At 36.4% G+C, this 27,373-nt stretch overlaps 2 protein-coding genes, 1 long non-coding RNA gene and 2 other non-coding genes across 6 annotated transcripts; 3 read left to right on the top strand and 2 right to left on the bottom strand.

Moving 5' to 3' along the window:
* Window positions 1–374: 374 nt before the first annotated feature.
* Window positions 375–3,741, top strand: LOC140021729 (uncharacterized). 2 transcript variants are annotated; one of them, XR_011825675.1, is made up of 3 exons: window positions 375–693; window positions 796–914; window positions 3,219–3,741. It is a non-coding gene; the product is annotated as an uncharacterized lncRNA (long non-coding RNA). The 2 variants fall into 2 exon arrangements; XR_011825676.1 differs by lacking the exon at window positions 3,219–3,741 and adding an exon at window positions 2,635–2,983.
* A 6,634-nt stretch (window positions 3,742–10,375) lies between these two features.
* On the bottom strand, window positions 10,376–12,307 carry LOC140021221 (uncharacterized). The gene is made up of 3 exons (XM_072071988.1): window positions 12,278–12,307; window positions 10,791–12,107; window positions 10,376–10,408 (listed from the first exon to the last, which is right to left on the bottom strand). The coding sequence occupies exons 1-3, from the start codon at window positions 12,305–12,307 to the stop codon at window positions 10,376–10,378; spliced, it is 1,380 nt and encodes a 459-aa protein (XP_071928089.1).
* A 158-nt stretch (window positions 12,308–12,465) lies between these two features.
* LOC140026296 (small nucleolar RNA R71) lies at window positions 12,466–12,572 on the top strand. The gene has a single exon (XR_011830242.1). It is a non-coding gene; the product is annotated as a small nucleolar RNA R71 (small nucleolar RNA).
* A 6,397-nt stretch (window positions 12,573–18,969) lies between these two features.
* LOC140021220 (uncharacterized) lies at window positions 18,970–20,901 on the bottom strand. Its single transcript, XM_072071986.1, has 3 exons — window positions 20,872–20,901; window positions 19,385–20,701; window positions 18,970–19,002 (listed from the first exon to the last, which is right to left on the bottom strand). The coding sequence occupies exons 1-3, from the start codon at window positions 20,899–20,901 to the stop codon at window positions 18,970–18,972; spliced, it is 1,380 nt and encodes a 459-aa protein (XP_071928087.1).
* A 158-nt stretch (window positions 20,902–21,059) lies between these two features.
* Window positions 21,060–21,166, top strand: LOC140026295 (small nucleolar RNA R71). Its single transcript, XR_011830241.1, has one exon. It is a non-coding gene; the product is annotated as a small nucleolar RNA R71 (small nucleolar RNA).
* The last annotated feature ends 6,207 nt before the right edge of the window (window positions 21,167–27,373 follow it).

The raw sequence follows: 27,373 nt of genomic DNA, 5'->3' as shown, positions 1-27,373 counted from the left end.
ATTTCATTAAAATTCTCAAAATTCTCATGCAATGATGAAAATATTGAAAGTAAAGGATTTATACCAAACTTAGGATATGGTTGGTTCCCATGGAATTGGGGATTAGAATTGGAATTGGGGCTCCAATTTCAAATCTGTTGTTTGGATTCTGCTCCACTTAAAGAATTAGAATTTAATCTGAATTGAATTTGTGTCCAATTTCATGAGTTGAATTTTTGACCGGATAAAAAAATTCTAATTCCAATTCCACACAATTAAACCCTAAGAAACGGGTCTACACACGGATCCAATGTAGGTAAAAATTAAAATCGGGTCAAACACAAAGTTGCAAGAAACAGAGGCGCCTCTCTGTCCCAATCGCTTGCTGAGCCTCGCAGGTGCCCTTTCTCCACCGTCGCTGCAACCTCCACTCTAACATTTTACCTCTCCTAGCTACCACCATCTCCCTCTCCGCCTTCCAATTCTCCGCCCACTTTTTCTATCCTTCTCCACTCCCGCCACCCCTCCACCCATCACCTCGCCAATCGCAAGACCTACGCGTCCAATTTTTTTCTCTTTGTCTCCACACTTACTTCTGCTGCTCCACCATTGCGGTTGCAGTCACCTTTATTCCTCTCATCCTTACTTTTTGGGTTCTTTCCTTCAGCTCTTTTGCTTTCCCCAAATTTTAGAAATACTTAGGGCTTGTAAAAGGTAACTTTATCTTTGAAACTTTTTCAATTAATCATTGGTTGTGGGCTTTATTACAAAACTTTGTTTCATTTGATACATTGCCACGGTTTGTTCTGTTTCAAGGTGCCACCTCAAAATCCATCTGCCAGTGGAAGATACTGTCTTGCGTGAAATTGTGAACACTACTCCGAAATTGTGAACATCTTGCGTGAAATTTATCCTTTCGTAAAACTTCCAGAGAAGTAAGTTTAAGCTCTGTAATTTAGATTTGACTATGCATTTAGAGATTCACATTTGTGACATAGGTCTGTATTTGGAATCTTCATGCATGTCTATGTGCGTCTCGGATTTTTGTTCTACCTTGTTTGGAAGTTTAATTTCTTCGTGCAGTACATGAAAGCAAATAAGACCGCAAAAGCCACAATTACTATAGCTACAAAGCCCATAAATTCTGAATCATATCCAAAATGCTCTTTGGTGTAGTCTTTGATCATTACTATAACTCACTCAAGTTTACCATTCCTTCGAGATCACAATCTCGACCTAATTTTGCTCTACATTTTTCATATGACTCAATGAGTTAAGCAAGGCATGTCTTGAGAGGCCACTGAACTGAACTTCATGGCCTCTTTTAAGCTCACAATATCACTGGAAAATCCTTCATATGAAAAACACAAGTTTACAGTGAATTCTGTCTGAATTGTTGATCCCTTTTCGATTTCCTTGTTTCCTGGATGCTTGCATATATCTGGATCATGTGTAACCAAACCATTTTGCAAGGTGCATCCCATTAAGATTTCTCAGATAGATGCTGAGGTTTTGGATACTTATGATTCAATTTGGTTGATGAATTGGTTTTCGAGTCATATGATGATATGGATTCCGAGAGTTTAGATTCTAGCAGAGGGATTTTGATGGAAGTTTAGGAAGGGTGGGTTTAATGATTGGAAAAGATTTAGGGGTGTAAAGAGAGTGAAGAAAGATTCATAATTTGAGGTCAAATTTGTGGAAGGGTGTTAATAAGGCAAAAGGTGGAGAGAAGGCTATGAAAACTGACAGGAAAGATATTATGGATCGTAGTTTATCGGATAATGAACTGGCATTAGATTTTGATATTAGTAATTTGGAGTGTGATTTGAGCTTGAAGCCTTGTAATGGAATTTTGAAGCAGCTGGAAAGTGGTAGTAGTGACAATAAAGCTTTAAGTTTTTTTTAGTGGATGAGAGAAAATGGGAAGTTGAAGAAGAATTTGACTGCATATAATTTAATATTTAGAGTGATAGGTAGGAGGGAGGAGTGGGATGTGGCAGAGGACATGATTAGAGAGATTGCTGATTCAGGGTGTGAGATCGAGTATCAAATTTTTAACACTCTGATTTATGCTTGTTACAAGCGGGGGCTTGTGGATTTGGGAGCAAAGTGGTTTAACAGGATATTGGAACATAGGATCAGGCCTAACATTGCTACTTTTGCGTTCAAAACTTCTACATTTTTCTTCTTCTCTCAAATGTTCCTGCTCATCCCACATGAAAATTCTCTTGGTTTTCTAATTGGAGTCCTGGCTCAATATTACTTGCTATCTTGATAAAGTTGTTAAATAATGGACAGGATTTCGGTTTTTCTTATCTTTCTTGTAAAAACCATTTGCAAATTCAGTTGTATATGATGAATGAAAGAAATTAAAGTTTTAATATCCTAGTCGGTAGTGAGATGCATGGATATTCTCGAAAAAATATTGTGGGATGAAAGACAGAATATAACAAATATGTACCATGAACCTTCCTACTATTTCCTTTTCTTTGGATAGACAGAAACATACATAGATAGAACGTTTGGGATAATAGAGAATTATTTGAGCAATGCAATATGATAATATTGATGCTTAATCACAAACTGATGTCTTATAAGCAATGTCAAATAATCAATGTTTTATCACTACATTGTCGTGATTTTGAATTGCAGAATTTGGATATCGACACAGATCAAGGAGACGAGCAAAAAGCAAAAAAGAAAAAAGTGGTAGTTGCAAATTATATGGTAACGGTAGCTACATTGGTAGTTTGGTGGCATGAGAAACATATAGTAAAGGAACCTTATTTTGACTCTAAAGTAGCACGTGAAATATATTTAAGGCGTCTTTACTATGGAAACAATAGAGTTTGTGTAGAGCAACTTCGACTGAATAAACATTGTTTTACTAGTTTGTGTACAAATTTAACAGAGCATTGTGAGTTGAGAGATACTATAAATATTACACTTGAAGAGGCAGCTGCAATGTTTCTCCATGTTCTTGCTCATAACTTTAAGAATCGCACTGTCAATTTAATCTCATAAGATCATGTGAGACAGAGAGTCGATACTTTAATATAGTTCTACGTGCTATCATAAAATTGGGGAGACACTATTTTATCCAGCATGAAAAGGAAATGGAAGGTTACGAGCATGAAAAATGGGAATGGTTTCAAGTAATCAATATTTTTTTATATTTGTTAGTGAAGATAATATTTACAAATTCATCAACTTATGATATTTTGTATGTAATACAGGATTGTCTTGGAGCGTTAGACGGTACTTATGTAAGTACATGTTCTTCTTAGAGACCAAGGAAGGTACAGAAATAGGAAGAATGAGATAGCAACAAATGTTTTAGGTGTATGCTCCCGTGACATGAGATTTACATATGTATTGTCTGGATGGGAAGGTTCTGCAGTAGATAGCAGTTTTACATGTTGCGTTAGGTAGATCAGATCCATTAATTGTTCCCAAGGGTATGTGACAATTAGACTTATCGAGTGTTTTTTTTCAATTATAAATGAGTAACAATTTGTTGTCTAACATTATAGGCAAGTACTTTCTTGTTGATGCAGGTTATGCAAATAGCCCAGGTTTCTTCGCTCTGTATGGTGGAGTTAGATATCATCTTAATGAATGGTTTCCTAGTGGGAACAAGCCTCAAAATTTTAAAGAGTTATTCAACCTTCGACATTCAATTGCTAGAAATGTGATTGAAAGGACATTTGGTTTGTTCAAGAAGTGATGGGCCATTTTGAGAGATGCATTTTTTTTGATGTCAAGACTCATGTCATGATAATTAATGCATGTGCCATCCTTCATAATCTTATTTGAGTAGAACAACCAAATGATCCTTGGATGAAGTTGATGTTGAGATGCGAAGAGTACAACATGAGGTTGATGATGAAGATGAAGGGTCCGTTTGGTTGGGAGTAAAATGTTTTCCTTGAGAAAATATTTTCCATGGAAGTAATTTTCCAAGAAAATCATTTCCCTTTCATCATTTTCAGGTGTTTGGTTAGCCTATTGAAAATATTTTCTTACTTCATTTTCTGGTGTTTGTTTGACTTTTGAAATATTTTCCAACTTTGAAATATTTTCACTTTACCTCTATCTTTACTTTCTACACATTATAACCAAATACTTCTTCCATGAAAAATAAAAAAATTATCTCATTGTTTAACTTTAAAAAAACTTAGAGAAATGTAAATATGACTCAAAAATTTCTCCTTAAGCAATAAACAAATTGCTAGCCATTCATTGTCAAATATCAATCACATGCAATGCTTATTGTGACATATGTCTTGCACTCTCACTGCTAAAAGCTCCTTTAGAAAAGAATGTCGCTATTATACATAATTAATTACTAGAATAAGGTGAGCAAGGTGAGACCTTTTTTGATTTTGAACATACTATAATCTTTGAAAGTTTGGCAAGTACCTTTATCAGGTGAGATGCGTGCGATTAGGAAAACAATTTCAATAAGTTTAGAAGAGAAGTTGTTTTTCATAGGATGAGTGAAAATCTTTTATACAGTAAAATATTTTCAATAATTTTTGTGCAACCAAACAAGAGAAATTAGGAAAATATTTTTCTGGAAAAGATTTTCATCTGAACCAAATAGACCCAAAATGGAAGATGAAGATGCAGATGAGGAAGATAGAATGGATGATGATGGTCCAAATAATGATGGTGGCGTAAATGCTATTGACGGGTTTTTACTTTAAGTGCAAGTTTAATTCCGAATTTACACCCGTTGGACTGCAAGTATACAGGTCGCAATTGTAGTACAAGATGTGTATCGGGTCGATCCCACGAGGAGCAATTTAAAACAATTATTAGATACTAATTTACTCTATTATTTAGACTCACAATTAATTTGAGCAGAAACTTCAGATTTTAATTCAACTACAAGAGTTCTTAACTAGATAAATGCAATCTCACAATAGGAGTAGAATTCACTAAATATTAAGATCTAGGGATGTAGATTCCACTTATGACACAAAAGATCTAAAATGAATTAATTCAACACTTGTTACTGCTCTTGTTTAACCAAGGATTCATTTCCAGAAATACCAAAATCACATTCTCATGATAATAATGGGTTAAAACAGATTAGTTTTTCCTAATCTCTTGGTAAATACTAAATCTGTTCTTATTCACACATGAAATGCAGATTTCATCCACTTGAATGTATTTCTATTCTCATGAATATACAACTCAAGTTCTACTTGTGTCATTCCATTATTTTTACCATTTCTCAATGAATAAAAATAACTATAAACCTGCTATTGGTGATCAAGCAACAACAAGTAATCCAACATACACAAGTAGATAAGTTAATACAAGACATAACAAGAATGAATAACAATCACTTCATATCATTTGGCCATAAGCTTCATATACTCCCTAGATAAAGAAAATTAGCTACTCATGAATGATAAAACACTCATAACTTCATTAATGTAAATCATCATGAATTACAAATACAAACAGAGTAAAGAAAGTCTTAGCCAAGATATGGTGAAGCCTTCCAAAAATCTCCTTTGTCTTGAACTTAGATGATTACAAGATGAAATCCCAATTGCCCCTTGCAAGTCCTAGGTAGAGAGAATATGTTTTTCTGTAAGAAACTAAGCTACGAATGGATCTCAGATCTCTCCCCATATTTCTGCATAAAAAGTACTCAAAGGCTCCATTTTTCCAAGTCAAATTCTATCCTTTGATTCCCAAATCTCCACTTTGTTAGCATAGTCAAAAACCAATATTTTTGACTTGAAAATAAGCCACTTTTCTTGCCCTTTTGTCTTCTGAAGCATGTGCACCGAATTCCCTTGCATCTTATAGCTGGAAAGTGGTGTGAACACAAGAGAATTGGCTGAGTCAAATTGCAGAATTTCGGCTATAAAACGCGCCTACACAAAACGCGGTTACAAGTCACGTTTTGTGTACTCGCGTATTCACTTTGGCCTTACTTCATCTGCGATTTTCTCTATCATAAAGGCCGAACTAGCTTTTGTGCAAAACACAAAAGTTGTAGCCCTTTGAGTTAGCTTTCCAATGCTTCAAGAATCATCCAAATCGGAGCTTTGTAGCCTGAGATATGATCGAAATACTGAAGAGTGTCAAAACTGACTTGTATTGCATTTCCTCACTTGAACGTTTTTCACTTCATTCTTCTTGTTGCCACTTGAATTTATCACCAAATCTCTATTTTTTACCTCATTTGACATCCTTTGGTGATTGAATCATCATTCCTGCATAAAAATGAAGTTTTTACCATTAAAATCAATAGAAATGCAATATTATCCACTTTTACCAAAAATATATAATTTTACCAAAAACCTCTTTATTTTAATTATAAAACTAAATAATCAACTCAAAATTAACTAATAAAATGCACTTAAAAATACGTAAAATAAACTCTTATCAAATACCCCCACACTTGAATCATTGCTTGTCCTCAAGCAATATAAAATTCCAACCATCAATGATCCAAAAATTGAAAATAAACATATGTAGTATTTCAACTCCATTTCCTTGAATCAAGGTAAATAACCCTTATGTGATCTTTCCATTAAGTTCAAGTACTCATAATATCAAGCAAAGAAGAGCCAAGTATACCATAATTTTACCAATTCAACTCAACTTCTTATTTTTATCTAATTTCGCAAGCAAGCAACTCCTATAGTCAATAAAGATGCTAACTAATCTCATGATCAACTTCTTATTTTTCTTAAAGAGGGATTTAATTTACTTCTTTTTTTTTTTTTTTTTTTTTGATATTTTAAGGGTTAAATATTGCTTAAGTTGTGAAAAATGCCTTTTGACGCGAAGATCAACATTTTTAGATGCAGATCCCCGGTTACTCAACATTTCACATACTCAAGTTGCTTTGCATACTCTTAATTCAAGTACCTTTTTACGCGAATGTCGACATTTGTAGATGCCAACCCCCGGTTACTCGGTACGAGAATCATTGGAGTAGAATAACCAATTTTTTTTTTCTTTTTTTTTTTTTAACAATATATAATAAAATTCCCTCTAAGAGTAATCATGAGAAGAGTATGACACTTATTAACCATATTAATTTCTTATCTTATAAAATTAGATAAAAAGAAGAATTTTCATCAAATATACAAAATGTAGGCATAATTTTCTCCACTTTACTAGATATACTTTCCTATAGATGTAAAAATTATAATCACATAAAAATCATTTCCAAATTTCATGAGAAAAGAAGTATCAAAACCGCATATATTTATTTCAAAAGGATAAGTGACAAAATTTTATTTATTTATTATAGTTAATAACATATATATATATAAGGTTTTGGAAAAATTTTGACAGAGTCTCCCCTTAAAAGTGGACTAAATCTCCCTGCCAGCAACCACAAGAAACACCATTTAAGCACAAGAATTATATCAAACACAACTAAAATCACAAGTATCACACATATTTCTCCCCCCACACTTAAATTACACATTGTCCTCAATGTGTAGGGAAGAAATGAAACAAAAGAAGAAAAGAAAAGAAAGAAGTACTCCCCAAGTCAATGGCTGAGATCCTTATCAGCCACTAATCACGAACCACTGTCAAAATACAAGTACCTACCACATAGAAAATAAAATGAAGTTAAACATCTTAAGTTCCACAAGTTAAGATAATTAGGCAAGCAAGTTCATCAACTAAAGATAGCTTCTGCAGTGTGCCAAGTCAGTTATCCCCCTCAGCATCATCGTCATCCTGTGCATCACGATTGGGCGGTGGATGAATGCCCAAATGATCTTCAATTCGGCTTAGACGATTCCTAACGTCAGCGAACTGGAATGCAAAGTCCTCCATATGATCAAAAAGTCGCTGCCAATTAGTTTGTGGTGGAGGAGGAGGTGGTGCTGCAGTAGAAGGTCCAGCTTCATCCCGACCATGTCTAGCCTTTTGTCTCCGCTCCTGAACAGGGCGTGGAATGTCTCCCGTGCCAATACCAAGGCGGCGAAGAGTAGTGATAGTCATCTCAGCACGTGGTGGAACATACTCCCGCCGCATGCCTTCCAAGGGAACCTCAAAACGGGGAAAGATTAAAGTCAGTAGACGAGGAAATGATAGTTTGAAGGAAGTTGTCTTACGCCTCGCCGTAGACCTAATGTGGCTGATGATGATGTTAGGCAATGAAATCCGAGCATATGGAGATGTCCGGTTATGGAACATGTAATCCAAGAAGTAGATATCGTTCTTGCGGACCTCCGTGTGCCCCGTCTTCTTTGGGATGACATTGTGAGCCATCATGTAAATGATAAGACGATGACGAGGTTCGAATACATTCGCCAATATGGTCTCCTTTCTGGTAGAGCGAAAAGGTTGGTACTCGAGACCAAACCTAGCCATGGCCAATGAGGGATCCCACCTCCTATTCGGGGGAACAAACTCCTTCTTCAAGTCTACTGGACGTCCGTCATCCATACACCCCAAAATAGCAGCCAAATCTTGCCGTGACAAGGTGATTCGTCTTCCACGCACCCAGGACTCAACTATTTCTCCACTATGGCGCGCCTTACTTTCAATGTTGGCGTAAAACTCGCGCACCAACTCTGGGTAGTAATGGTTTGGAAGGGTGAGAATCGGAGCCCATCCTAGCTGAGCAAAAGCTTCTGAGATGTTGTACATCATCTCAACTGGTGGACTGACGTGCATCTCAAACAAAAACTCCAAATTAGCACGCGCCTCATGCCACTCCTGATTCCTGCGAGTGTTGAACCTAGCACTGTCAAATACCGATTTTCCCGCTCCACGGGAGGTGCCCTCACCAGGTCGACGGTTAACTGGTGGAGGAGAAGGTGAATTCTCCTCTTCAGTCACCTCCATCTCTTCATTAACCTCCCTCTCCTCACTACTAGAGGATGAAAGTACCGCTCTTCTTCCCCTTGGCATAGTACCTAAAAAATATTTCAATTATCCACATGTACTACAACTCATTATTTGGCAACAAAAGTTCAGCATTAATCCAAATAACGTCAAATACAATTGCTCAAGTTCTAATCATTCAATGATCGTACAAGACATATTTTCTGCCTAAAGTTGCCCAAAATCACCAAATTACACAAGATATGTATCAATTATACTTTAATTAGTGAAAATAGGAACAATTATGATTATAACTATTTAGAATTAACAATAATAATATGCTTTTAGCTATAATCATGTTTAGGCAAAAATTAAACTAATTAACTCACCAAATCAACCAAATTACTCACTATACACAATGCACATGCTTAAACATCATCAACTAACCATTTTTAACCATAATTTAACATCACCAATGACTCAAAAACATCCTAGTTCCTTTTTCCAATTTCATCTAAATATAGCAATTGTGAATTTTAAAGTACTTGAAAACCAATAAATTGCTACATTTAAACATTTAAACATGCTTAAACAATCATAATAATCATGAATAAAATAAAAAATAGCCATGAACCTCATCAAATTTTCGAAATTAAAAGATGTCAGATAGCTCAGGATAAAAAATATGAACTTCTAAAATCAAAAGATTTGATGAAGAAACTTACCTCAATCACGTAGAAGGATGTTTGGTGATGCTAAAAATGCAAAAAGCCCTATGAAACAACCTCCAATTGACCTCCAATTGAAGAAATTAGAGTTTAAGAACCCTAACCTTCAATCCCTCAAAAACCTGATTTTAGGTGTTTTTCTTGGATTTTAATCGGTTAAAAAGGTTGTATGAAGCTCAAAAGGTGTTGGGGTGATGATTTCTAGCAAGATTATGGAGTATAAATGAAAATTTGTGAGTTGGGTAGAAGGAAGAGGGAAAAACGCGGCTGGAAAAATTGGGAAGAGAGGAAAAAAATTTGAAGCTGAAATCGCGTTTCTGAGGGTTATATTCAGACACATAAAACGCGACTAAAAACGCGCCTTCAACTCGCGTTTTTGAAGTCGCGTTTCCTGCACAAATCTTGCAGGACTGAAAACGCGACTGTGATGGAAAACGCGACTTCGAGTCGCGTTTCTGAAGTCGCGTTTTTGAGTCTTGATCCGGGCTTGAAAACGCGAATTCCATTAAAACGCGACTTTGGGTCGCGTTTTGAAGGCGCGTTTTCTGTTCTGCAGGTGCAGGATTGAAAACGCGATTCCTAGAAACGCGACTTGTAGTCGCGTTTACTTTGAAAACGCGTTTTCTGCTTCGATTTTTAGCAGAATTTCAACTTTTGAAAAATTACAAAAGGTACCCCAATGACTCAAAATGCATCATAGATCATTTGTTTGCCAATTTTAATGGCTGGAACAAATGTAAAACATTAAAAACATGCATTTTACCCCTTTATAATGAATCAAAAACACCTTTAACGCAAATCGAGGGGTTGAGTTGTTTGATCAAAGTTCGCCTTTTTTGTACTCAATTGGTCATCCTTGCCTTCAATTGCCAACCCTACATTACAAAAACAACAATTTAGCTAAAACATTGATTCAAACCACAAAATCACACCAAGTTAACAAATATAACCTAAATATTGGGTTGCCTCCCAATTAGCGCTTTTGTTTATAGTCGTTGGCTCGACTGAAAAAGTTGAATCACTTTAGAGCATTAGAGAGAGATTTTCTCCCCATGGGTCGAAACTCCCGAGCCAATCCACCATGTGGTGAACCATGCATTGATCTTCATAGTCCAATTTCCTCAAATGCCAAGGAGGGATATTAGACTTGTCATAGAGAGGCTCAACTTCACCTTGGAGTGGATTTTGCTTGTCTTTTCTGAATTGGCTCAACTTTTCACCATTTTCTTCATGGAATGGAGAATTTATTAAGCCAACTTCCATCCTTATCTTCTCCTCCTTTGTTCCTACACCATGAAAGTTAGTACCAAGGACATTTATAAATTTAACTTCTTCGGTCCTTTCTTGGTTAACCTTTTCATCATATGGCATATTAGAAACAAGAGCAGTAGGCTCTATATTCCCTTCTTTATTATCCAAATTGAATTCCAATTCCTCACCATTAACCCGTAATATAAGCTTACCTTTTTCTACATCAATTATAGTTCGTGCAGTGGCTAAAAACGGTCGTCCTAGAATAATTGGCATTCTCACATCTTCTTCAATATCTAAGACAACAAAATCCACAGGTATTATAGATTGTCTTACCTTTATGAGCACATTTTCCAAAATACCCATGGGACGTGTGATTGACCGATCCGCCAATTGCAATGTAATATTGGTAGCTTTTAGCTCTTGAAGTCCCAATCTCCGGGCAACCGATAACGGCATAAGTGACACACTTGCACCTAAATCACATAAAGCATTAGAAAAATGTAATTGACCAATAGTGCAAGGAATAGAAAAACTTCCCGGATCTTTCAATTTAGGAGGGAGTTTATTCTTAATCAATGCACTACACTCTTCCGTTAATGCTATCATCTCATTATCTACAATTTTCCTCTTCTTTGACATGATGTCTTTCAAGAAACGTGCATAAGAGGGAATTTGTGTTATAGCATCAATGAAAGGAATGTTAATGTGCAATTGTTTAAACATTTTGAAGAACTTTTCAAACTCCCGATCCTGTCCATCTTTCTTCAACCTGTGAGGAAAAGGTATCACATTAGAATTTAATTTGGGATGAAGTGCATCAATATCAATGATAACATGATCATTTTGACTTTCTTGCTCCCCTTCAATTGCTTGCTTCTTGTCTTTTTCACCACCTGAATTTTCAAAATCGAATCCCTCAACCGTTTTACCGCTTCTAAGAATGATTGCATTGACATGCTCTCTCGGATTCACTTCGGTTTTACTTGGTAATTCACCAGGGTTTCTATTGTTGATCACATTGGCAATTTGACCAATTTGAACCTCCAAGTTTCTGTACATCCCAGCTAATTGGTCCAACCGCCCCTCAACTCGCTCAAATCTATCCGAAGTCACCTTAGCAAGTTTTTCCACCGCGATCTCCCAACTTGGTTTAGTTTCAGCCTGTGGTTGCCTTGGTTGAAATCCCGGCGGATTGGTTGGCCTTTGTTGATTGCCTTGATCTTTCCATCCAAAGTTTGGATGATTTTTCCACCCCGGATTGTAAGTATTCGAGTAGGGATTATTTGGAGCATTTCGGTTGTAATTATTGACAAATTGTACCTGCTCAGAATCAACACACTCATTAATATCATGTTCACCTCCACAGAAAGAGCAACAAGCTACGTGTGCATTAGATGAACTTGGACCAACTCCACCTTGTCTACTTAGCAATTTCATCACATCATTCATTTGAGCACTCAGCATATTGAGAGTGTCCATTTCTATCATACCTGCGTGACGTCTCGTATTACCTCTTTCATTGGCCCATTGGTAGTTATTTGCGGCCATTTCTTCTATCAAATTCTGAGCTTCTTGGGGTGATTTACCCATTAAAGCTCCACCTGCGGCTGCATCAATAATAGTTTTAGTGGAGAAAGATAAACCATTATAGAAGGTTTGTATGATTAACCATTCCGGCAGTCCATGATGTGGACATTTCCGAAGCAAATCTCTAAACCTTTCCCATGCCTCATATAATGATTCTCCTTCCAATTGGCTAAAACTAGTGATATCCATTCTAAACTTAGCAGTCTTACCTGGTGGAAAATACTTATTTAAGAATGCTCTTGATAGTTCATCCCATCCAGTGAAAGTATTAGGAGCATGAGAGTGTAGCCAAAGTTTGGCCTTATCTCTCAATGAAAATGGGAACAACCTTAGTCTTATAGCATCATCACTAACTCCATTCATTTTAATTGTATCACAAATTTCCAAGAATGTAGCTAAGTGTGTATTAGGATCTTCTACTGCATTACCTCCAAATTGAGATTGTTGAACCATTTGGATAAGTGATGGTTTAATCTCAAAGTTGTTAGCATTTACCGTAGGCCTTACTATGCTTGTTTGAGATCCTTGTGTTCCCGGTAGAGCAAAATCTCGTAGAACTCGCCTATTTGCTTCATTTTCAGCCATTTCTTCTTCAAATGGTAGTTCTATCAAAATTTCCTCTATTGGTTGCCAAATCTCGTGTTCCTCTTGCTGTGGTGGATGCCTCCTTTGTCTACGTAGTGTCCTCTCAATTTCTGGATTGAAAGGTGCGACTTCTCGAGACTCCCGGTGCATACACTACAAACAGAAATAAGGGATATTATGCAACTTCAATGGTAAAAAAACTGATTACAATATAAGATTAAATATAATCTAAAAAATAAAGCTGTCTAAATTAATAAAGATGATTAGGCTCTAATATTGCCGCTCCCCGGCAGCGGCGCCAAAAACTTGACGGGTTTTTACTTTAAGTGCAAGTTTAATTCCGAATTTACACCCGTTGGACTGCAAGTATACAGGTCGCAATTGTAGTACAAGATGTGTATCGGGTCGATCCCACGAGGAGCAATTTAAAACAATTATTAGATACTAATTTACTCTATTATTTAGACTCACAATTAATTTGAGCAGAAACTTCATATTTTAATTCAACTACAAGAGTTCTTAACTAGATAAATGCAATCTCACAATAGGAGTAGAATTCACTAAATATTAAGATCTAGGGATGTAGATTCCACTTATGACACAAAAGATCTAAAATGAATTAATTCAACACTTGTTACTGCTCTTGTTTAACCAAGGATTCATTTCCAGAAATACCGAAATCACATTCTCATGATAATAATGGGTTAAAACAGATTAGTTTTTCCTAATCTCTTGGTAAATACTAAATCTGTTCTTATTCACACATGAAATGCAGATTTCATCCACTTGAATGTATTTCTATTCTCATGAATATACAACTCAAGTTCTACTTGTGTCATTCCATTATTTTTACCATTTCTCAATGAATAAAAATAACTATAAACCTGCTATTGGTGATCAAGCAACAACAAGTAATCCAACATACACAAGTAGATAAGTTAATACAAGACATAACAAGAATGAATAACAATCACTTCATATCATTTGGCCATAAGCCTCATCTACTCCCTAGATAAAGAAAATTAGCTACTCATGAATGATAAAACACTCATAACTTCATTAATGTAAATCATCATGAATTACAAATACAAACAGAGTAAAGAAAGTCTTAGCCAAGATATGGTGAAGCCTTCCAAAAATCTCCTTTGTCTTGAACTTAGATGATTACAAGATGAAATCCCAATTGCCCCTTGCAAGTCCTAGGTAGAGAGAATATGTTTTTCTGTAAGAAACTAAGCTACGAATGGATCTCAGATCTCTCCCCATATTTCTGCATAAAAAGTACTCAAAGGCTCCATTTTTCCAAGTCAAATTCTATCCTTTGATTCCCAAATCTCCACTTTGTTAGCATAGTCAAAAACCAATATTTTTGACTTGAAAATAAGCCACTTTTCTTGCCCTTTTGTCTTCTGAAGCATGTGCACCGAATTCCCTTGCATCTTATAGCTGGAAAGTGGTGTGAACACAAGAGAATTGGCTGAGTCAAATTGCAGAATTTCGGCTATAAAACGCGCCTACACAAAACGCGGTTACAAGTCACGTTTTGTGTACTCGCGTATTCACTTTGGCCTTACTTCATCTGCGATTTTCTCTATCATAAAGGCCGAACTAGCTTTTGTGCAAAACACAAAAGTTGTAGCCCTTTGAGTTAGCTTTCCAATGCTTCAAGAATCATCCAAATCGGAGCTTTGTAGCCTGAGATATGATCGAAATACTGAAGAGTGTCAAAACTGACTTGTATTGCATTTCCTCACTTGAACGTTTTTCACTTCATTCTTCTTGTTGCCACTTGAATTTATCACCAAATCTCTATTTTTTACCTCATTTGACATCCTTTGGTGATTGAATCATCATTCCTGCATAAAAATGAAGTTTTTACCATTAAAATCAATAGAAATGCAATATTATCCACTTTTACCAAAAATATATAATTTTACCAAAAACCTCTTTATTTTAATTATAAAACTAAATAATCAACTCAAAATTAACTAATAAAATGCACTTAAAAATACGTAAAATAAACTCTTATCAAATACCCCCACACTTGAATCATTGCTTGTCCTCAAGCAATATAAAATTCCAACCATCAATGATCCAAAAATTGAAAATAAACATATGTAGTATTTCAACTCCATTTCCTTGAATCAAGGTAAATAACCCTTATGTGATCTTTCCATTAAGTTCAAGTACTCATAATATCAAGCAAAGAAGAGCCAAGTATACCATAATTTTACCAATTCAACTCAACTTCTTATTTTTATCTAATTTCGCAAGCAAGCAACTCCTATAGTCAATAAAGATGCTAACTAATCTCATGATCAACTTCTTATTTTTCTTAAAGAGGGATTTAATTTACTTCTTTTTTTTTTTTTTTTTTTTGATATTTTAAGGGTTAAATATTGCTTAAGTTGTGAAAAATGCCTTTTGACGCGAAGATCAACATTTTTAGATGCAGATCCCCGGTTACTCAACATTTCACATACTCAAGTTGCTTTGCATACTCTTAATTCAAGTACCTTTTTACGCGAATGTCGACATTTGTAGATGCCAACCCCCGGTTACTCGGTACGAGAATCATTGGAGTAGAATAACCAATTTTTTTTTTCTTTTTTTTTTTTAACAATATATAATAAAATTCCCTCTAAGAGTAATCATGAGAAGAGTATGACACTTATTAACCATATTAATTTCTTATCTTATAAAATTAGATAAAAAGAAGAATTTTCATCAAATATACAAAATGTAGGCATAATTTTCTCCACTTTACTAGATATACTTTCCTATAGATGTAAAAATTATAATCACATAAAAATCATTTCCAAATTTCATGAGAAAAGAAGTATCAAAACCGCATATATTTATTTCAAAAGGATAAGTGACAAAATTTTATTTATTTATTATAGTTAATAACATATATATATATATAAGGTTTTGGAAAAATTTTGACAGAGTCTCCCCTTAAAAGTGGACTAAATCTCCCTGCCAGCAACCACAAGAAACACCATTTAAGCACAAGAATTATATCAAACACAACTAAAACCACAAGTATCACACATATTTCTCCCCCCACACTTAAATTACACATTGTCCTCAATGTGTAGGGAAGAAATGAAACAAAAGAAGAAAAGAAAAGAAAGAAGTACTCCCCAAGTCAATGGCTGAGATCCTTATCAGCCACTAATCACGAACCACTGTCAAAATACAAGTACCTACCACATAGAAAATAAAATGAAGTTAAACATCTTAAGTTCCACAAGTTAAGATAATTAGGCAAGCAAGTTCATCAACTAAAGATAGCTTCTGCAGTGTGCCAAGTCAGTTATCCCCCTCAGCATCATCGTCATCCTGTGCATCACGATTGGGCGGTGGATGAATGCCCAAATGATCTTCAATTCGGCTTAGACGATTCCTAACGTCAGCGAACTGGAATGCAAAGTCCTCCATATGATCAAAAAGTCGCTGCCAATTAGTTTGTGGTGGAGGAGGAGGTGGTGCTGCAGTAGAAGGTCCAGCTTCATCCCGACCATGTCTAGCCTTTTGTCTCCGCTCCTGAACAGGGCGTGGAATGTCTCCCGTGCCAATACCAAGGCGGCGAAGAGTAGTGATAGTCATCTCAGCACGTGGTGGAACATACTCCCGCCGCATGCCTTCCAAGGGAACCTCAAAACGGGGAAAGATTAAAGTCAGTAGACGAGGAAATGATAGTTTGAAGGAAGTTGTCTTACGCCTCGCCGTAGACCTAATGTGGCTGATGATGATGTTAGGCAATGAAATCCGAGCATATGGAGATGTCCGGTTATGGAACATGTAATCCAAGAAGTAGATATCGTTCTTGCGGACCTCCGTGTGCCCCGTCTTCTTTGGGATGACATTGTGAGCCATCATGTAAATGATAAGACGATGACGAGGTTCGAATACATTCGCCAATATGGTCTCCTTTCTGGTAGAGCGAAAAGGTTGGTACTCGAGACCAAACCTAGCCATGGCCAATGAGGGATCCCACCTCCTATTCGGGGGAACAAACTCCTTCTTCAAGTCTACTGGACGTCCGTCATCCATACACCCCAAAATAGCAGCCAAATCTTGCCGTGACAAGGTGATTCGTCTTCCACGCACCCAGGACTCAACTATTTCTCCACTATGGCGCGCCTTACTTTCAATGTTGGCGTAAAACTCGCGCACCAACTCTGGGTAGTAATGGTTTGGAAGGGTGAGAATCGGAGCCCATCCTAGCTGAGCAAAAGCTTCTGAGATGTTGTACATCATCTCAACTGGTGGACTGACGTGCATCTCAAACAAAAACTCCAAATTAGCACGCGCCTCATGCCACTCCTGATTCCTGCGAGTGTTGAACCTAGCACTGTCAAATACCGATTTTCCCGCTCCACGGGAGGTGCCCTCACCAGGTCGACGGTTAACTGGTGGAGGAGAAGGTGAATTCTCCTCTTCAGTCACCTCCATCTCTTCATTAACCTCCCTCTCCTCACTACTAGAGGATGAAAGTACCGCTCTTCTTCCCCTTGGCATAGTACCTAAAAAATATTTCAATTATCCACATGTACTACAACTCATTATTTGGCAACAAAAGTTCAGCATTAATCCAAATAACGTCAAATACAATTGCTCAAGTTCTAATCATTCAATGATCGTACAAGACATATTTTCTGCCTAAAGTTGCCCAAAATCACCAAATTACACAAGATATGTATCAATTATACTTTAATTAGTGAAAATAGGAACAATTATGATTATAACTATTTAGAATTAACAATAATAATATGCTTTTAGCTATAATCATGTTTAGGCAAAAATTAAACTAATTAACTCACCAAATCAACCAAATTACTCACTATACACAATGCACATGCTTAAACATCATCAACTAACCATTTTTAACCATAATTTAACATCACCAATGACTCAAAAACATCCTAGTTCCTTTTTCCAATTTCATCTAAATATAGCAATTGTGAATTTTAAAGTACTTGAAAACCAATAAATTGCTACATTTAAACATTTAAACATGCTTAAACAATCATAATAATCATGAATAAAATAAAAAATAGCCATGAACCTCATCAAATTTTCGAAATTAAAAGATGTCAGATAGCTCAGGATAAAAAATATGAACTTCTAAAATCAAAAGATTTGATGAAGAAACTTACCTCAATCACGTAGAAGGATGTTTGGTGATGCTAAAAATGCAAAAAGCCCTATGAAACAACCTCCAATTGACCTCCAATTGAAGAAATTAGAGTTTAAGAACCCTAACCTTCAATCCCTCAAAAACCTGATTTTAGGTGTTTTTCTTGGATTTTAATCGGTTAAAAAGGTTGTATGAAGCTCAAAAGGTGTTGGGGTGATGATTTCTAGCAAGATTATGGAGTATAAATGAAAATTTGTGAGTTGGGTAGAAGGAAGAGGGAAAAACGCGGCTGGAAAAATTGGGAAGAGAGGAAAAAAATTTGAAGCTGAAATCGCGTTTCTGAGGGTTATATTCAGACACATAAAACGCGACTAAAAACGCGCCTTCAACTCGCGTTTTTGAAGTCGCGTTTCCTGCACAAATCTTGCAGGACTGAAAACGCGACTGTGATGGAAAACGCGACTTCGAGTCGCGTTTCTGAAGTCGCGTTTTTGAGTCTTGATCCGGGCTTGAAAACGCGAATTCCATTAAAACGCGACTTTGGGTCGCGTTTTGAAGGCGCGTTTTCTGTTCTGCAGGTGCAGGATTGAAAACGCGATTCCTAGAAACGCGACTTGTAGTCGCGTTTACTTTGAAAACGCGTTTTCTGCTTCGATTTTTAGCAGAATTTCAACTTTTGAAAAATTACAAAAGGTACCCCAATGACTCAAAATGCATCATAGATCATTTGTTTGCCAATTTTAATGGCTGGAACAAATGTAAAACATTAAAAACATGCATTTTACCCCTTTATAATGAATCAAAAACACCTTTAACGCAAATCGAGGGGTTGAGTTGTTTGATCAAAGTTCGCCTTTTTTGTACTCAATTGGTCATCCTTGCCTTCAATTGCCAACCCTACATTACAAAAACAACAATTTAGCTAAAACATTGATTCAAACCACAAAATCACACCAAGTTAACAAATATAACCTAAATATTGGGTTGCCTCCCAATTAGCGCTTTTGTTTATAGTCGTTGGCTCGACTGAAAAAGTTGAATCACTTTAGAGCATTAGAGAGAGATTTTCTCCCCATGGGTCGAAACTCCCGAGCCAATCCACCATGTGGTGAACCATGCATTGATCTTCATAGTCCAATTTCCTCAAATGCCAAGGAGGGATATTAGACTTGTCATAGAGAGGCTCAACTTCACCTTGGAGTGGATTTTGCTTGTCTTTTCTGAATTGGCTCAACTTTTCACCATTTTCTTCATGGAATGGAGAATTTATTAAGCCAACTTCCATCCTTATCTTCTCCTCCTTTGTTCCTACACCATGAAAGTTAGTACCAAGGACATTTATAAATTTAACTTCTTCGGTCCTTTCTTGGTTAACCTTTTCATCATATGGCATATTAGAAACAAGAGCAGTAGGCTCTATATTCCCTTCTTTATTATCCAAATTGAATTCCAATTCCTCACCATTAACCCGTAATATAAGCTTACCTTTTTCTACATCAATTATAGTTCGTGCAGTGGCTAAAAACGGTCGTCCTAGAATAATTGGCATTCTCACATCTTCTTCAATATCTAAGACAACAAAATCCACAGGTATTATAGATTGTCTTACCTTTATGAGCACATTTTCCAAAATACCCATGGGACGTGTGATTGACCGATCCGCCAATTGCAATGTAATATTGGTAGCTTTTAGCTCTTGAAGTCCCAATCTCCGGGCAACCGATAACGGCATAAGTGACACACTTGCACCTAAATCACATAAAGCATTAGAAAAATGTAATTGACCAATAGTGCAAGGAATAGAAAAACTTCCCGGATCTTTCAATTTAGGAGGGAGTTTATTCTTAATCAATGCACTACACTCTTCCGTTAATGCTATCATCTCATTATCTACAATTTTCCTCTTCTTTGACATGATGTCTTTCAAGAAACGTGCATAAGAGGGAATTTGTGTTATAGCATCAATGAAAGGAATGTTAATGTGCAATTGTTTAAACATTTTGAAGAACTTTTCAAACTCCCGATCCTGTCCATCTTTCTTCAACCTGTGAGGAAAAGGTATCACATTAGAATTTAATTTGGGATGAAGTGCATCAATATCAATGATAACATGATCATTTTGACTTTCTTGCTCCCCTTCAATTGCTTGCTTCTTGTCTTTTTCACCACCTGAATTTTCAAAATCGAATCCCTCAACCGTTTTACCGCTTCTAAGAATGATTGCATTGACATGCTCTCTCGGATTCACTTCGGTTTTACTTGGTAATTCACCAGGGTTTCTATTGTTGATCACATTGGCAATTTGACCAATTTGAACCTCCAAGTTTCTGTACATCCCAGCTAATTGGTCCAACCGCCCCTCAACTCGCTCAAATCTATCCGAAGTCACCTTAGCAAGTTTTTCCACCGCGATCTCCCAACTTGGTTTAGTTTCAGCCTGTGGTTGCCTTGGTTGAAATCCCGGCGGATTGGTTGGCCTTTGTTGATTGCCTTGATCTTTCCATCCAAAGTTTGGATGATTTTTCCACCCCGGATTGTAAGTATTCGAGTAGGGATTATTTGGAGCATTTCGGTTGTAATTATTGACAAATTGTACCTGCTCAGAATCAACACACTCATTAATATCATGTTCACCTCCACAGAAAGAGCAACAAGCTACGTGTGCATTAGATGAACTTGGACCAACTCCACCTTGTCTACTTAGCAATTTCATCACATCATTCATTTGAGCACTCAGCATATTGAGAGTGTCCATTTCTATCATACCTGCGTGACGTCTCGTATTACCTCTTTCATTGGCCCATTGGTAGTTATTTGCGGCCATTTCTTCTATCAAATTCTGAGCTTCTTGGGGTGATTTACCCATTAAAGCTCCACCTGCGGCTGCATCAATAATAGTTTTAGTGGAGAAAGATAAACCATTATAGAAGGTTTGTATGATTAACCATTCCGGCAGTCCATGATGTGGACATTTCCGAAGCAAATCTCTAAACCTTTCCCATGCCTCATATAATGATTCTCCTTCCAATTGGCTAAAACTAGTGATATCCATTCTAAACTTAGCAGTCTTACCTGGTGGAAAATACTTATTTAAGAATGCTCTTGATAGTTCATCCCATCCAGTGAAAGTATTAGGAGCATGAGAGTGTAGCCAAAGTTTGGCCTTATCTCTCAATGAAAATGGGAACAACCTTAGTCTTATAGCATCATCACTAACTCCATTCATTTTAATTGTATCACAAATTTCCAAGAATGTAGCTAAGTGTGTATTAGGATCTTCTACTGCATTACCTCCAAATTGAGATTGTTGAACCATTTGGATAAGTGATGGTTTAATCTCAAAGTTGTTAGCATTTACCGTAGGCCTTACTATGCTTGTTTGAGATCCTTGTGTTCCCGGTAGAGCAAAATCTCGTAGAACTCGCCTATTTGCTTCATTTTCAGCCATTTCTTCTTCAAATGGTAGTTCTATCAAAATTTCCTCTATTGGTTGCCAAATCTCGTGTTCCTCTTGCTGTGGTGGATGCCTCCTTTGTCTACGTAGTGTCCTCTCAATTTCTGGATTGAAAGGTGCGACTTCTCGAGACTCCCGGTGCATACACTACAAACAGAAATAAGGGATATTATGCAACTTCAATGGTAAAAAAACTGATTACAATATAAGATTAAATATAATCTAAAAAATAAAGCTGTCTAAATTAATAAAGATGATTAGGCTCTAATATTGCCGCTCCCCGGCAGCGGCGCCAAAAACTTGACGGGTTTTTACTTTAAGTGCAAGTTTAATTCCGAATTTACACCCGTTGGACTGCAAGTATACAGGTCGCAATTGTAGTACAAGATGTGTATCGGGTCGATCCCACGAGGAGCAATTTAAAACAATTATTAGATACTAATTTACTCTATTATTTAGACTCACAATTAATTTGAGCAGAAACTTCATATTTTAATTCAACTACAAGAGTTCTTAACTAGATAAATGCAATCTCACAATAGGAGTAGAATTCACTAAATATTAAGATCTAGGGATGTAGATTCCACTTATGACACAAAAGATCTAAAATGAATTAATTCAACACTTGTTACTGCTCTTGTTTAACCAAGGATTCATTTCCAGAAATACCGAAATCACATTCTCATGATAATAATGGGTTAAAACAGATTAGTTTTTCCTAATCTCTTGGTAAATACTAAATCTGTTCTTATTCACACATGAAATGCAGATTTCATCCACTTGAATGTATTTCTATTCTCATGAATATACAACTCAAGTTCTACTTGTGTCATTCCATTATTTTTACCATTTCTCAATGAATAAAAATAACTATAAACCTGCTATTGGTGATCAAGCAACAACAAGTAATCCAACATACACAAGTAGATAAGTTAATACAAGACATAACAAGAATGAATAACAATCACTTCATATCATTTGGCCATAAGCCTCATCTACTCCCTAGATAAAGAAAATTAGCTACTCATGAATGATAAAACACTCATAACTTCATTAATGTAAATCATCATGAATTACAAATACAAACAGAGTAAAGAAAGTCTTAGCCAAGATATGGTGAAGCCTTCCAAAAATCTCCTTTGTCTTGAACTTAGATGATTACAAGATGAAATCCCAATTGCCCCTTGCAAGTCCTAGGTAGAGAGAATATGTTTTTCTGTAAGAAACTAAGCTACGAATGGATCTCAGATCTCTCCCCATATTTCTGCATAAAAAGTACTCAAAGGCTCCATTTTTCCAAGTCAAATTCTATCCTTTGATTCCCAAATCTCCACTTTGTTAGCATAGTCAAAAACCAATATTTTTGACTTGAAAATAAGCCACTTTTCTTGCCCTTTTGTCTTCTGAAGCATGTGCACCGAATTCCCTTGCATCTTATAGCTGGAAAGTGGTGTGAACACAAGAGAATTGGCTGAGTCAAATTGCAGAATTTCGGCTATAAAACGCGCCTACACAAAACGCGGTTACAAGTCACGTTTTGTGTACTCGCGTATTCACTTTGGCCTTACTTCATCTGCGATTTTCTCTATCATAAAGGCCGAACTAGCTTTTGTGCAAAACACAAAAGTTGTAGCCCTTTGAGTTAGCTTTCCAATGCTTCAAGAATCATCCAAATCGGAGCTTTGTAGCCTGAGATATGATCGAAATACTGAAGAGTGTCAAAACTGACTTGTATTGCATTTCCTCACTTGAACGTTTTTCACTTCATTCTTCTTGTTGCCACTTGAATTTATCACCAAATCTCTATTTTTTACCTCATTTGACATCCTTTGGTGATTGAATCATCATTCCTGCATAAAAATGAAGTTTTTACCATTAAAATCAATAGAAATGCAATATTATCCACTTTTACCAAAAATATATAATTTTACCAAAAACCTCTTTATTTTAATTATAAAACTAAATAATCAACTCAAAATTAACTAATAAAATGCACTTAAAAATACGTAAAATAAACTCTTATCAAATACCCCCACACTTGAATCATTGCTTGTCCTCAAGCAATATAAAATTCCAACCATCAATGATCCAAAAATTGAAAATAAACATATGTAGTATTTCAACTCCATTTCCTTGAATCAAGGTAAATAACCCTTATGTGATCTTTCCATTAAGTTCAAGTACTCATAATATCAAGCAAAGAAGAGCCAAGTATACCATAATTTTACCAATTCAACTCAACTTCTTATTTTTATCTAATTTCGCAAGCAAGCAACTCCTATAGTCAATAAAGATGCTAACTAATCTCATGATCAACTTCTTATTTTTCTTAAAGAGGGATTTAATTTACTTCTTTTTTTTTTTTTTTTTTTGATATTTTAAGGGTTAAATATTGCTTAAGTTGTGAAAAATGCCTTTTGACGCGAAGATCAACATTTTTAGATGCAGATCCCCGGTTACTCAACATTTCACATACTCAAGTTGCTTTGCATACTCTTAATTCAAGTACCTTTTTACGCGAATGTCGACATTTGTAGATGCCAACCCCCGGTTACTCGGTACGAGAATCATTGGAGTAGAATAACCAATTTTTTTTTTCTTTTTTTTTTTTAACAATATATAATAAAATTCCCTCTAAGAGTAATCATGAGAAGAGTATGACACTTATTAACCATATTAATTTCTTATCTTATAAAATTAGATAAAAAGAAGAATTTTCATCAAATATACAAAATGTAGGCATAATTTTCTCCACTTTACTAGATATACTTTCCTATAGATGTAAAAATTATAATCACATAAAAATCATTTCCAAATTTCATGAGAAAAGAAGTATCAAAACCGCATATATTTATTTCAAAAGGATAAGTGACAAAATTTTATTTATTTATTATAGTTAATAACATATATATATATATAAGGTTTTGGAAAAATTTTGACAGAGTCTCCCCTTAAAAGTGGACTAAATCTCCCTGCCAGCAACCACAAGAAACACCATTTAAGCACAAGAATTATATCAAACACAACTAAAACCACAAGTATCACACATATTTCTCCCCCCACACTTAAATTACACATTGTCCTCAATGTGTAGGGAAGAAATGAAACAAAAGAAGAAAAGAAAAGAAAGAAGTACTCCCCAAGTCAATGGCTGAGATCCTTATCAGCCACTAATCACGAACCACTGTCAAAATACAAGTACCTACCACATAGAAAATAAAATGAAGTTAAACATCTTAAGTTCCACAAGTTAAGATAATTAGGCAAGCAAGTTCATCAACTAAAGATAGCTTCTGCAGTGTGCCAAGTCAGTTATCCCCCTCAGCATCATCGTCATCCTGTGCATCACGATTGGGCGGTGGATGAATGCCCAAATGATCTTCAATTCGGCTTAGACGATTCCTAACGTCAGCGAACTGGAATGCAAAGTCCTCCATATGATCAAAAAGTCGCTGCCAATTAGTTTGTGGTGGAGGAGGAGGTGGTGCTGCAGTAGAAGGTCCAGCTTCATCCCGACCATGTCTAGCCTTTTGTCTCCGCTCCTGAACAGGGCGTGGAATGTCTCCCGTGCCAATACCAAGGCGGCGAAGAGTAGTGATAGTCATCTCAGCACGTGGTGGAACATACTCCCGCCGCATGCCTTCCAAGGGAACCTCAAAACGGGGAAAGATTAAAGTCAGTAGACGAGGAAATGATAGTTTGAAGGAAGTTGTCTTACGCCTCGCCGTAGACCTAATGTGGCTGATGATGATGTTAGGCAATGAAATCCGAGCATATGGAGATGTCCGGTTATGGAACATGTAATCCAAGAAGTAGATATCGTTCTTGCGGACCTCCGTGTGCCCCGTCTTCTTTGGGATGACATTGTGAGCCATCATGTAAATGATAAGACGATGACGAGGTTCGAATACATTCGCCAATATGGTCTCCTTTCTGGTAGAGCGAAAAGGTTGGTACTCGAGACCAAACCTAGCCATGGCCAATGAGGGATCCCACCTCCTATTCGGGGGAACAAACTCCTTCTTCAAGTCTACTGGACGTCCGTCATCCATACACCCCAAAATAGCAGCCAAATCTTGCCGTGACAAGGTGATTCGTCTTCCACGCACCCAGGACTCAACTATTTCTCCACTATGGCGCGCCTTACTTTCAATGTTGGCGTAAAACTCGCGCACCAACTCTGGGTAGTAATGGTTTGGAAGGGTGAGAATCGGAGCCCATCCTAGCTGAGCAAAAGCTTCTGAGATGTTGTACATCATCTCAACTGGTGGACTGACGTGCATCTCAAACAAAAACTCCAAATTAGCACGCGCCTCATGCCACTCCTGATTCCTGCGAGTGTTGAACCTAGCACTGTCAAATACCGATTTTCCCGCTCCACGGGAGGTGCCCTCACCAGGTCGACGGTTAACTGGTGGAGGAGAAGGTGAATTCTCCTCTTCAGTCACCTCCATCTCTTCATTAACCTCCCTCTCCTCACTACTAGAGGATGAAAGTACCGCTCTTCTTCCCCTTGGCATAGTACCTAAAAAATATTTCAATTATCCACATGTACTACAACTCATTATTTGGCAACAAAAGTTCAGCATTAATCCAAATAACGTCAAATACAATTGCTCAAGTTCTAATCATTCAATGATCGTACAAGACATATTTTCTGCCTAAAGTTGCCCAAAATCACCAAATTACACAAGATATGTATCAATTATACTTTAATTAGTGAAAATAGGAACAATTATGATTATAACTATTTAGAATTAACAATAATAATATGCTTTTAGCTATAATCATGTTTAGGCAAAAATTAAACTAATTAACTCACCAAATCAACCAAATTACTCACTATACACAATGCACATGCTTAAACATCATCAACTAACCATTTTTAACCATAATTTAACATCACCAATGACTCAAAAACATCCTAGTTCCTTTTTCCAATTTCATCTAAATATAGCAATTGTGAATTTTAAAGTACTTGAAAACCAATAAATTGCTACATTTAAACATTTAAACATGCTTAAACAATCATAATAATCATGAATAAAATAAAAAATAGCCATGAACCTCATCAAATTTTCGAAATTAAAAGATGTCAGATAGCTCAGGATAAAAAATATGAACTTCTAAAATCAAAAGATTTGATGAAGAAACTTACCTCAATCACGTAGAAGGATGTTTGGTGATGCTAAAAATGCAAAAAGCCCTATGAAACAACCTCCAATTGACCTCCAATTGAAGAAATTAGAGTTTAAGAACCCTAACCTTCAATCCCTCAAAAACCTGATTTTAGGTGTTTTTCTTGGATTTTAATCGGTTAAAAAGGTTGTATGAAGCTCAAAAGGTGTTGGGGTGATGATTTCTAGCAAGATTATGGAGTATAAATGAAAATTTGTGAGTTGGGTAGAAGGAAGAGGGAAAAACGCGGCTGGAAAAATTGGGAAGAGAGGAAAAAAATTTGAAGCTGAAATCGCGTTTCTGAGGGTTATATTCAGACACATAAAACGCGACTAAAAACGCGCCTTCAACTCGCGTTTTTGAAGTCGCGTTTCCTGCACAAATCTTGCAGGACTGAAAACGCGACTGTGATGGAAAACGCGACTTCGAGTCGCGTTTCTGAAGTCGCGTTTTTGAGTCTTGATCCGGGCTTGAAAACGCGAATTCCATTAAAACGCGACTTTGGGTCGCGTTTTGAAGGCGCGTTTTCTGTTCTGCAGGTGCAGGATTGAAAACGCGATTCCTAGAAACGCGACTTGTAGTCGCGTTTACTTTGAAAACGCGTTTTCTGCTTCGATTTTTAGCAGAATTTCAACT

The sequence above is a fragment of the Coffea arabica genome, chromosome 11e (assembly GCF_036785885.1).
Source record: "Coffea arabica cultivar ET-39 chromosome 11e, Coffea Arabica ET-39 HiFi, whole genome shotgun sequence".
In the NCBI taxonomy this organism is placed as follows: domain Eukaryota; kingdom Viridiplantae; phylum Streptophyta; class Magnoliopsida; order Gentianales; family Rubiaceae; genus Coffea; species Coffea arabica.
Note: the sequence above shows the minus strand (reverse complement) of the source record. Positions and strands in the feature narration are given on the sequence as shown.

Coding starts and splice junctions, on each gene's coding strand:
- LOC140021221 (XM_072071988.1), bottom strand. CDS start 12,307: ATGAAAGAGGTAATACGAGACGTCACGCAG. Junction 12,108..12,277: donor TAATACGAGACGTCACGCAG/GTATGATAGAAA, acceptor GATTCTGAGCAG/GTACAATTTGTCAATAATTA. Junction 10,409..10,790: donor AGGAGAAGATAAGGATGGAA/GTTGGCTTAATA, acceptor TTTGTAATGTAG/GGTTGGCAATTGAAGGCAAG.
- LOC140021220 (XM_072071986.1), bottom strand. CDS start 20,901: ATGAAAGAGGTAATACGAGACGTCACGCAG. Junction 20,702..20,871: donor TAATACGAGACGTCACGCAG/GTATGATAGAAA, acceptor GATTCTGAGCAG/GTACAATTTGTCAATAATTA. Junction 19,003..19,384: donor AGGAGAAGATAAGGATGGAA/GTTGGCTTAATA, acceptor TTTGTAATGTAG/GGTTGGCAATTGAAGGCAAG.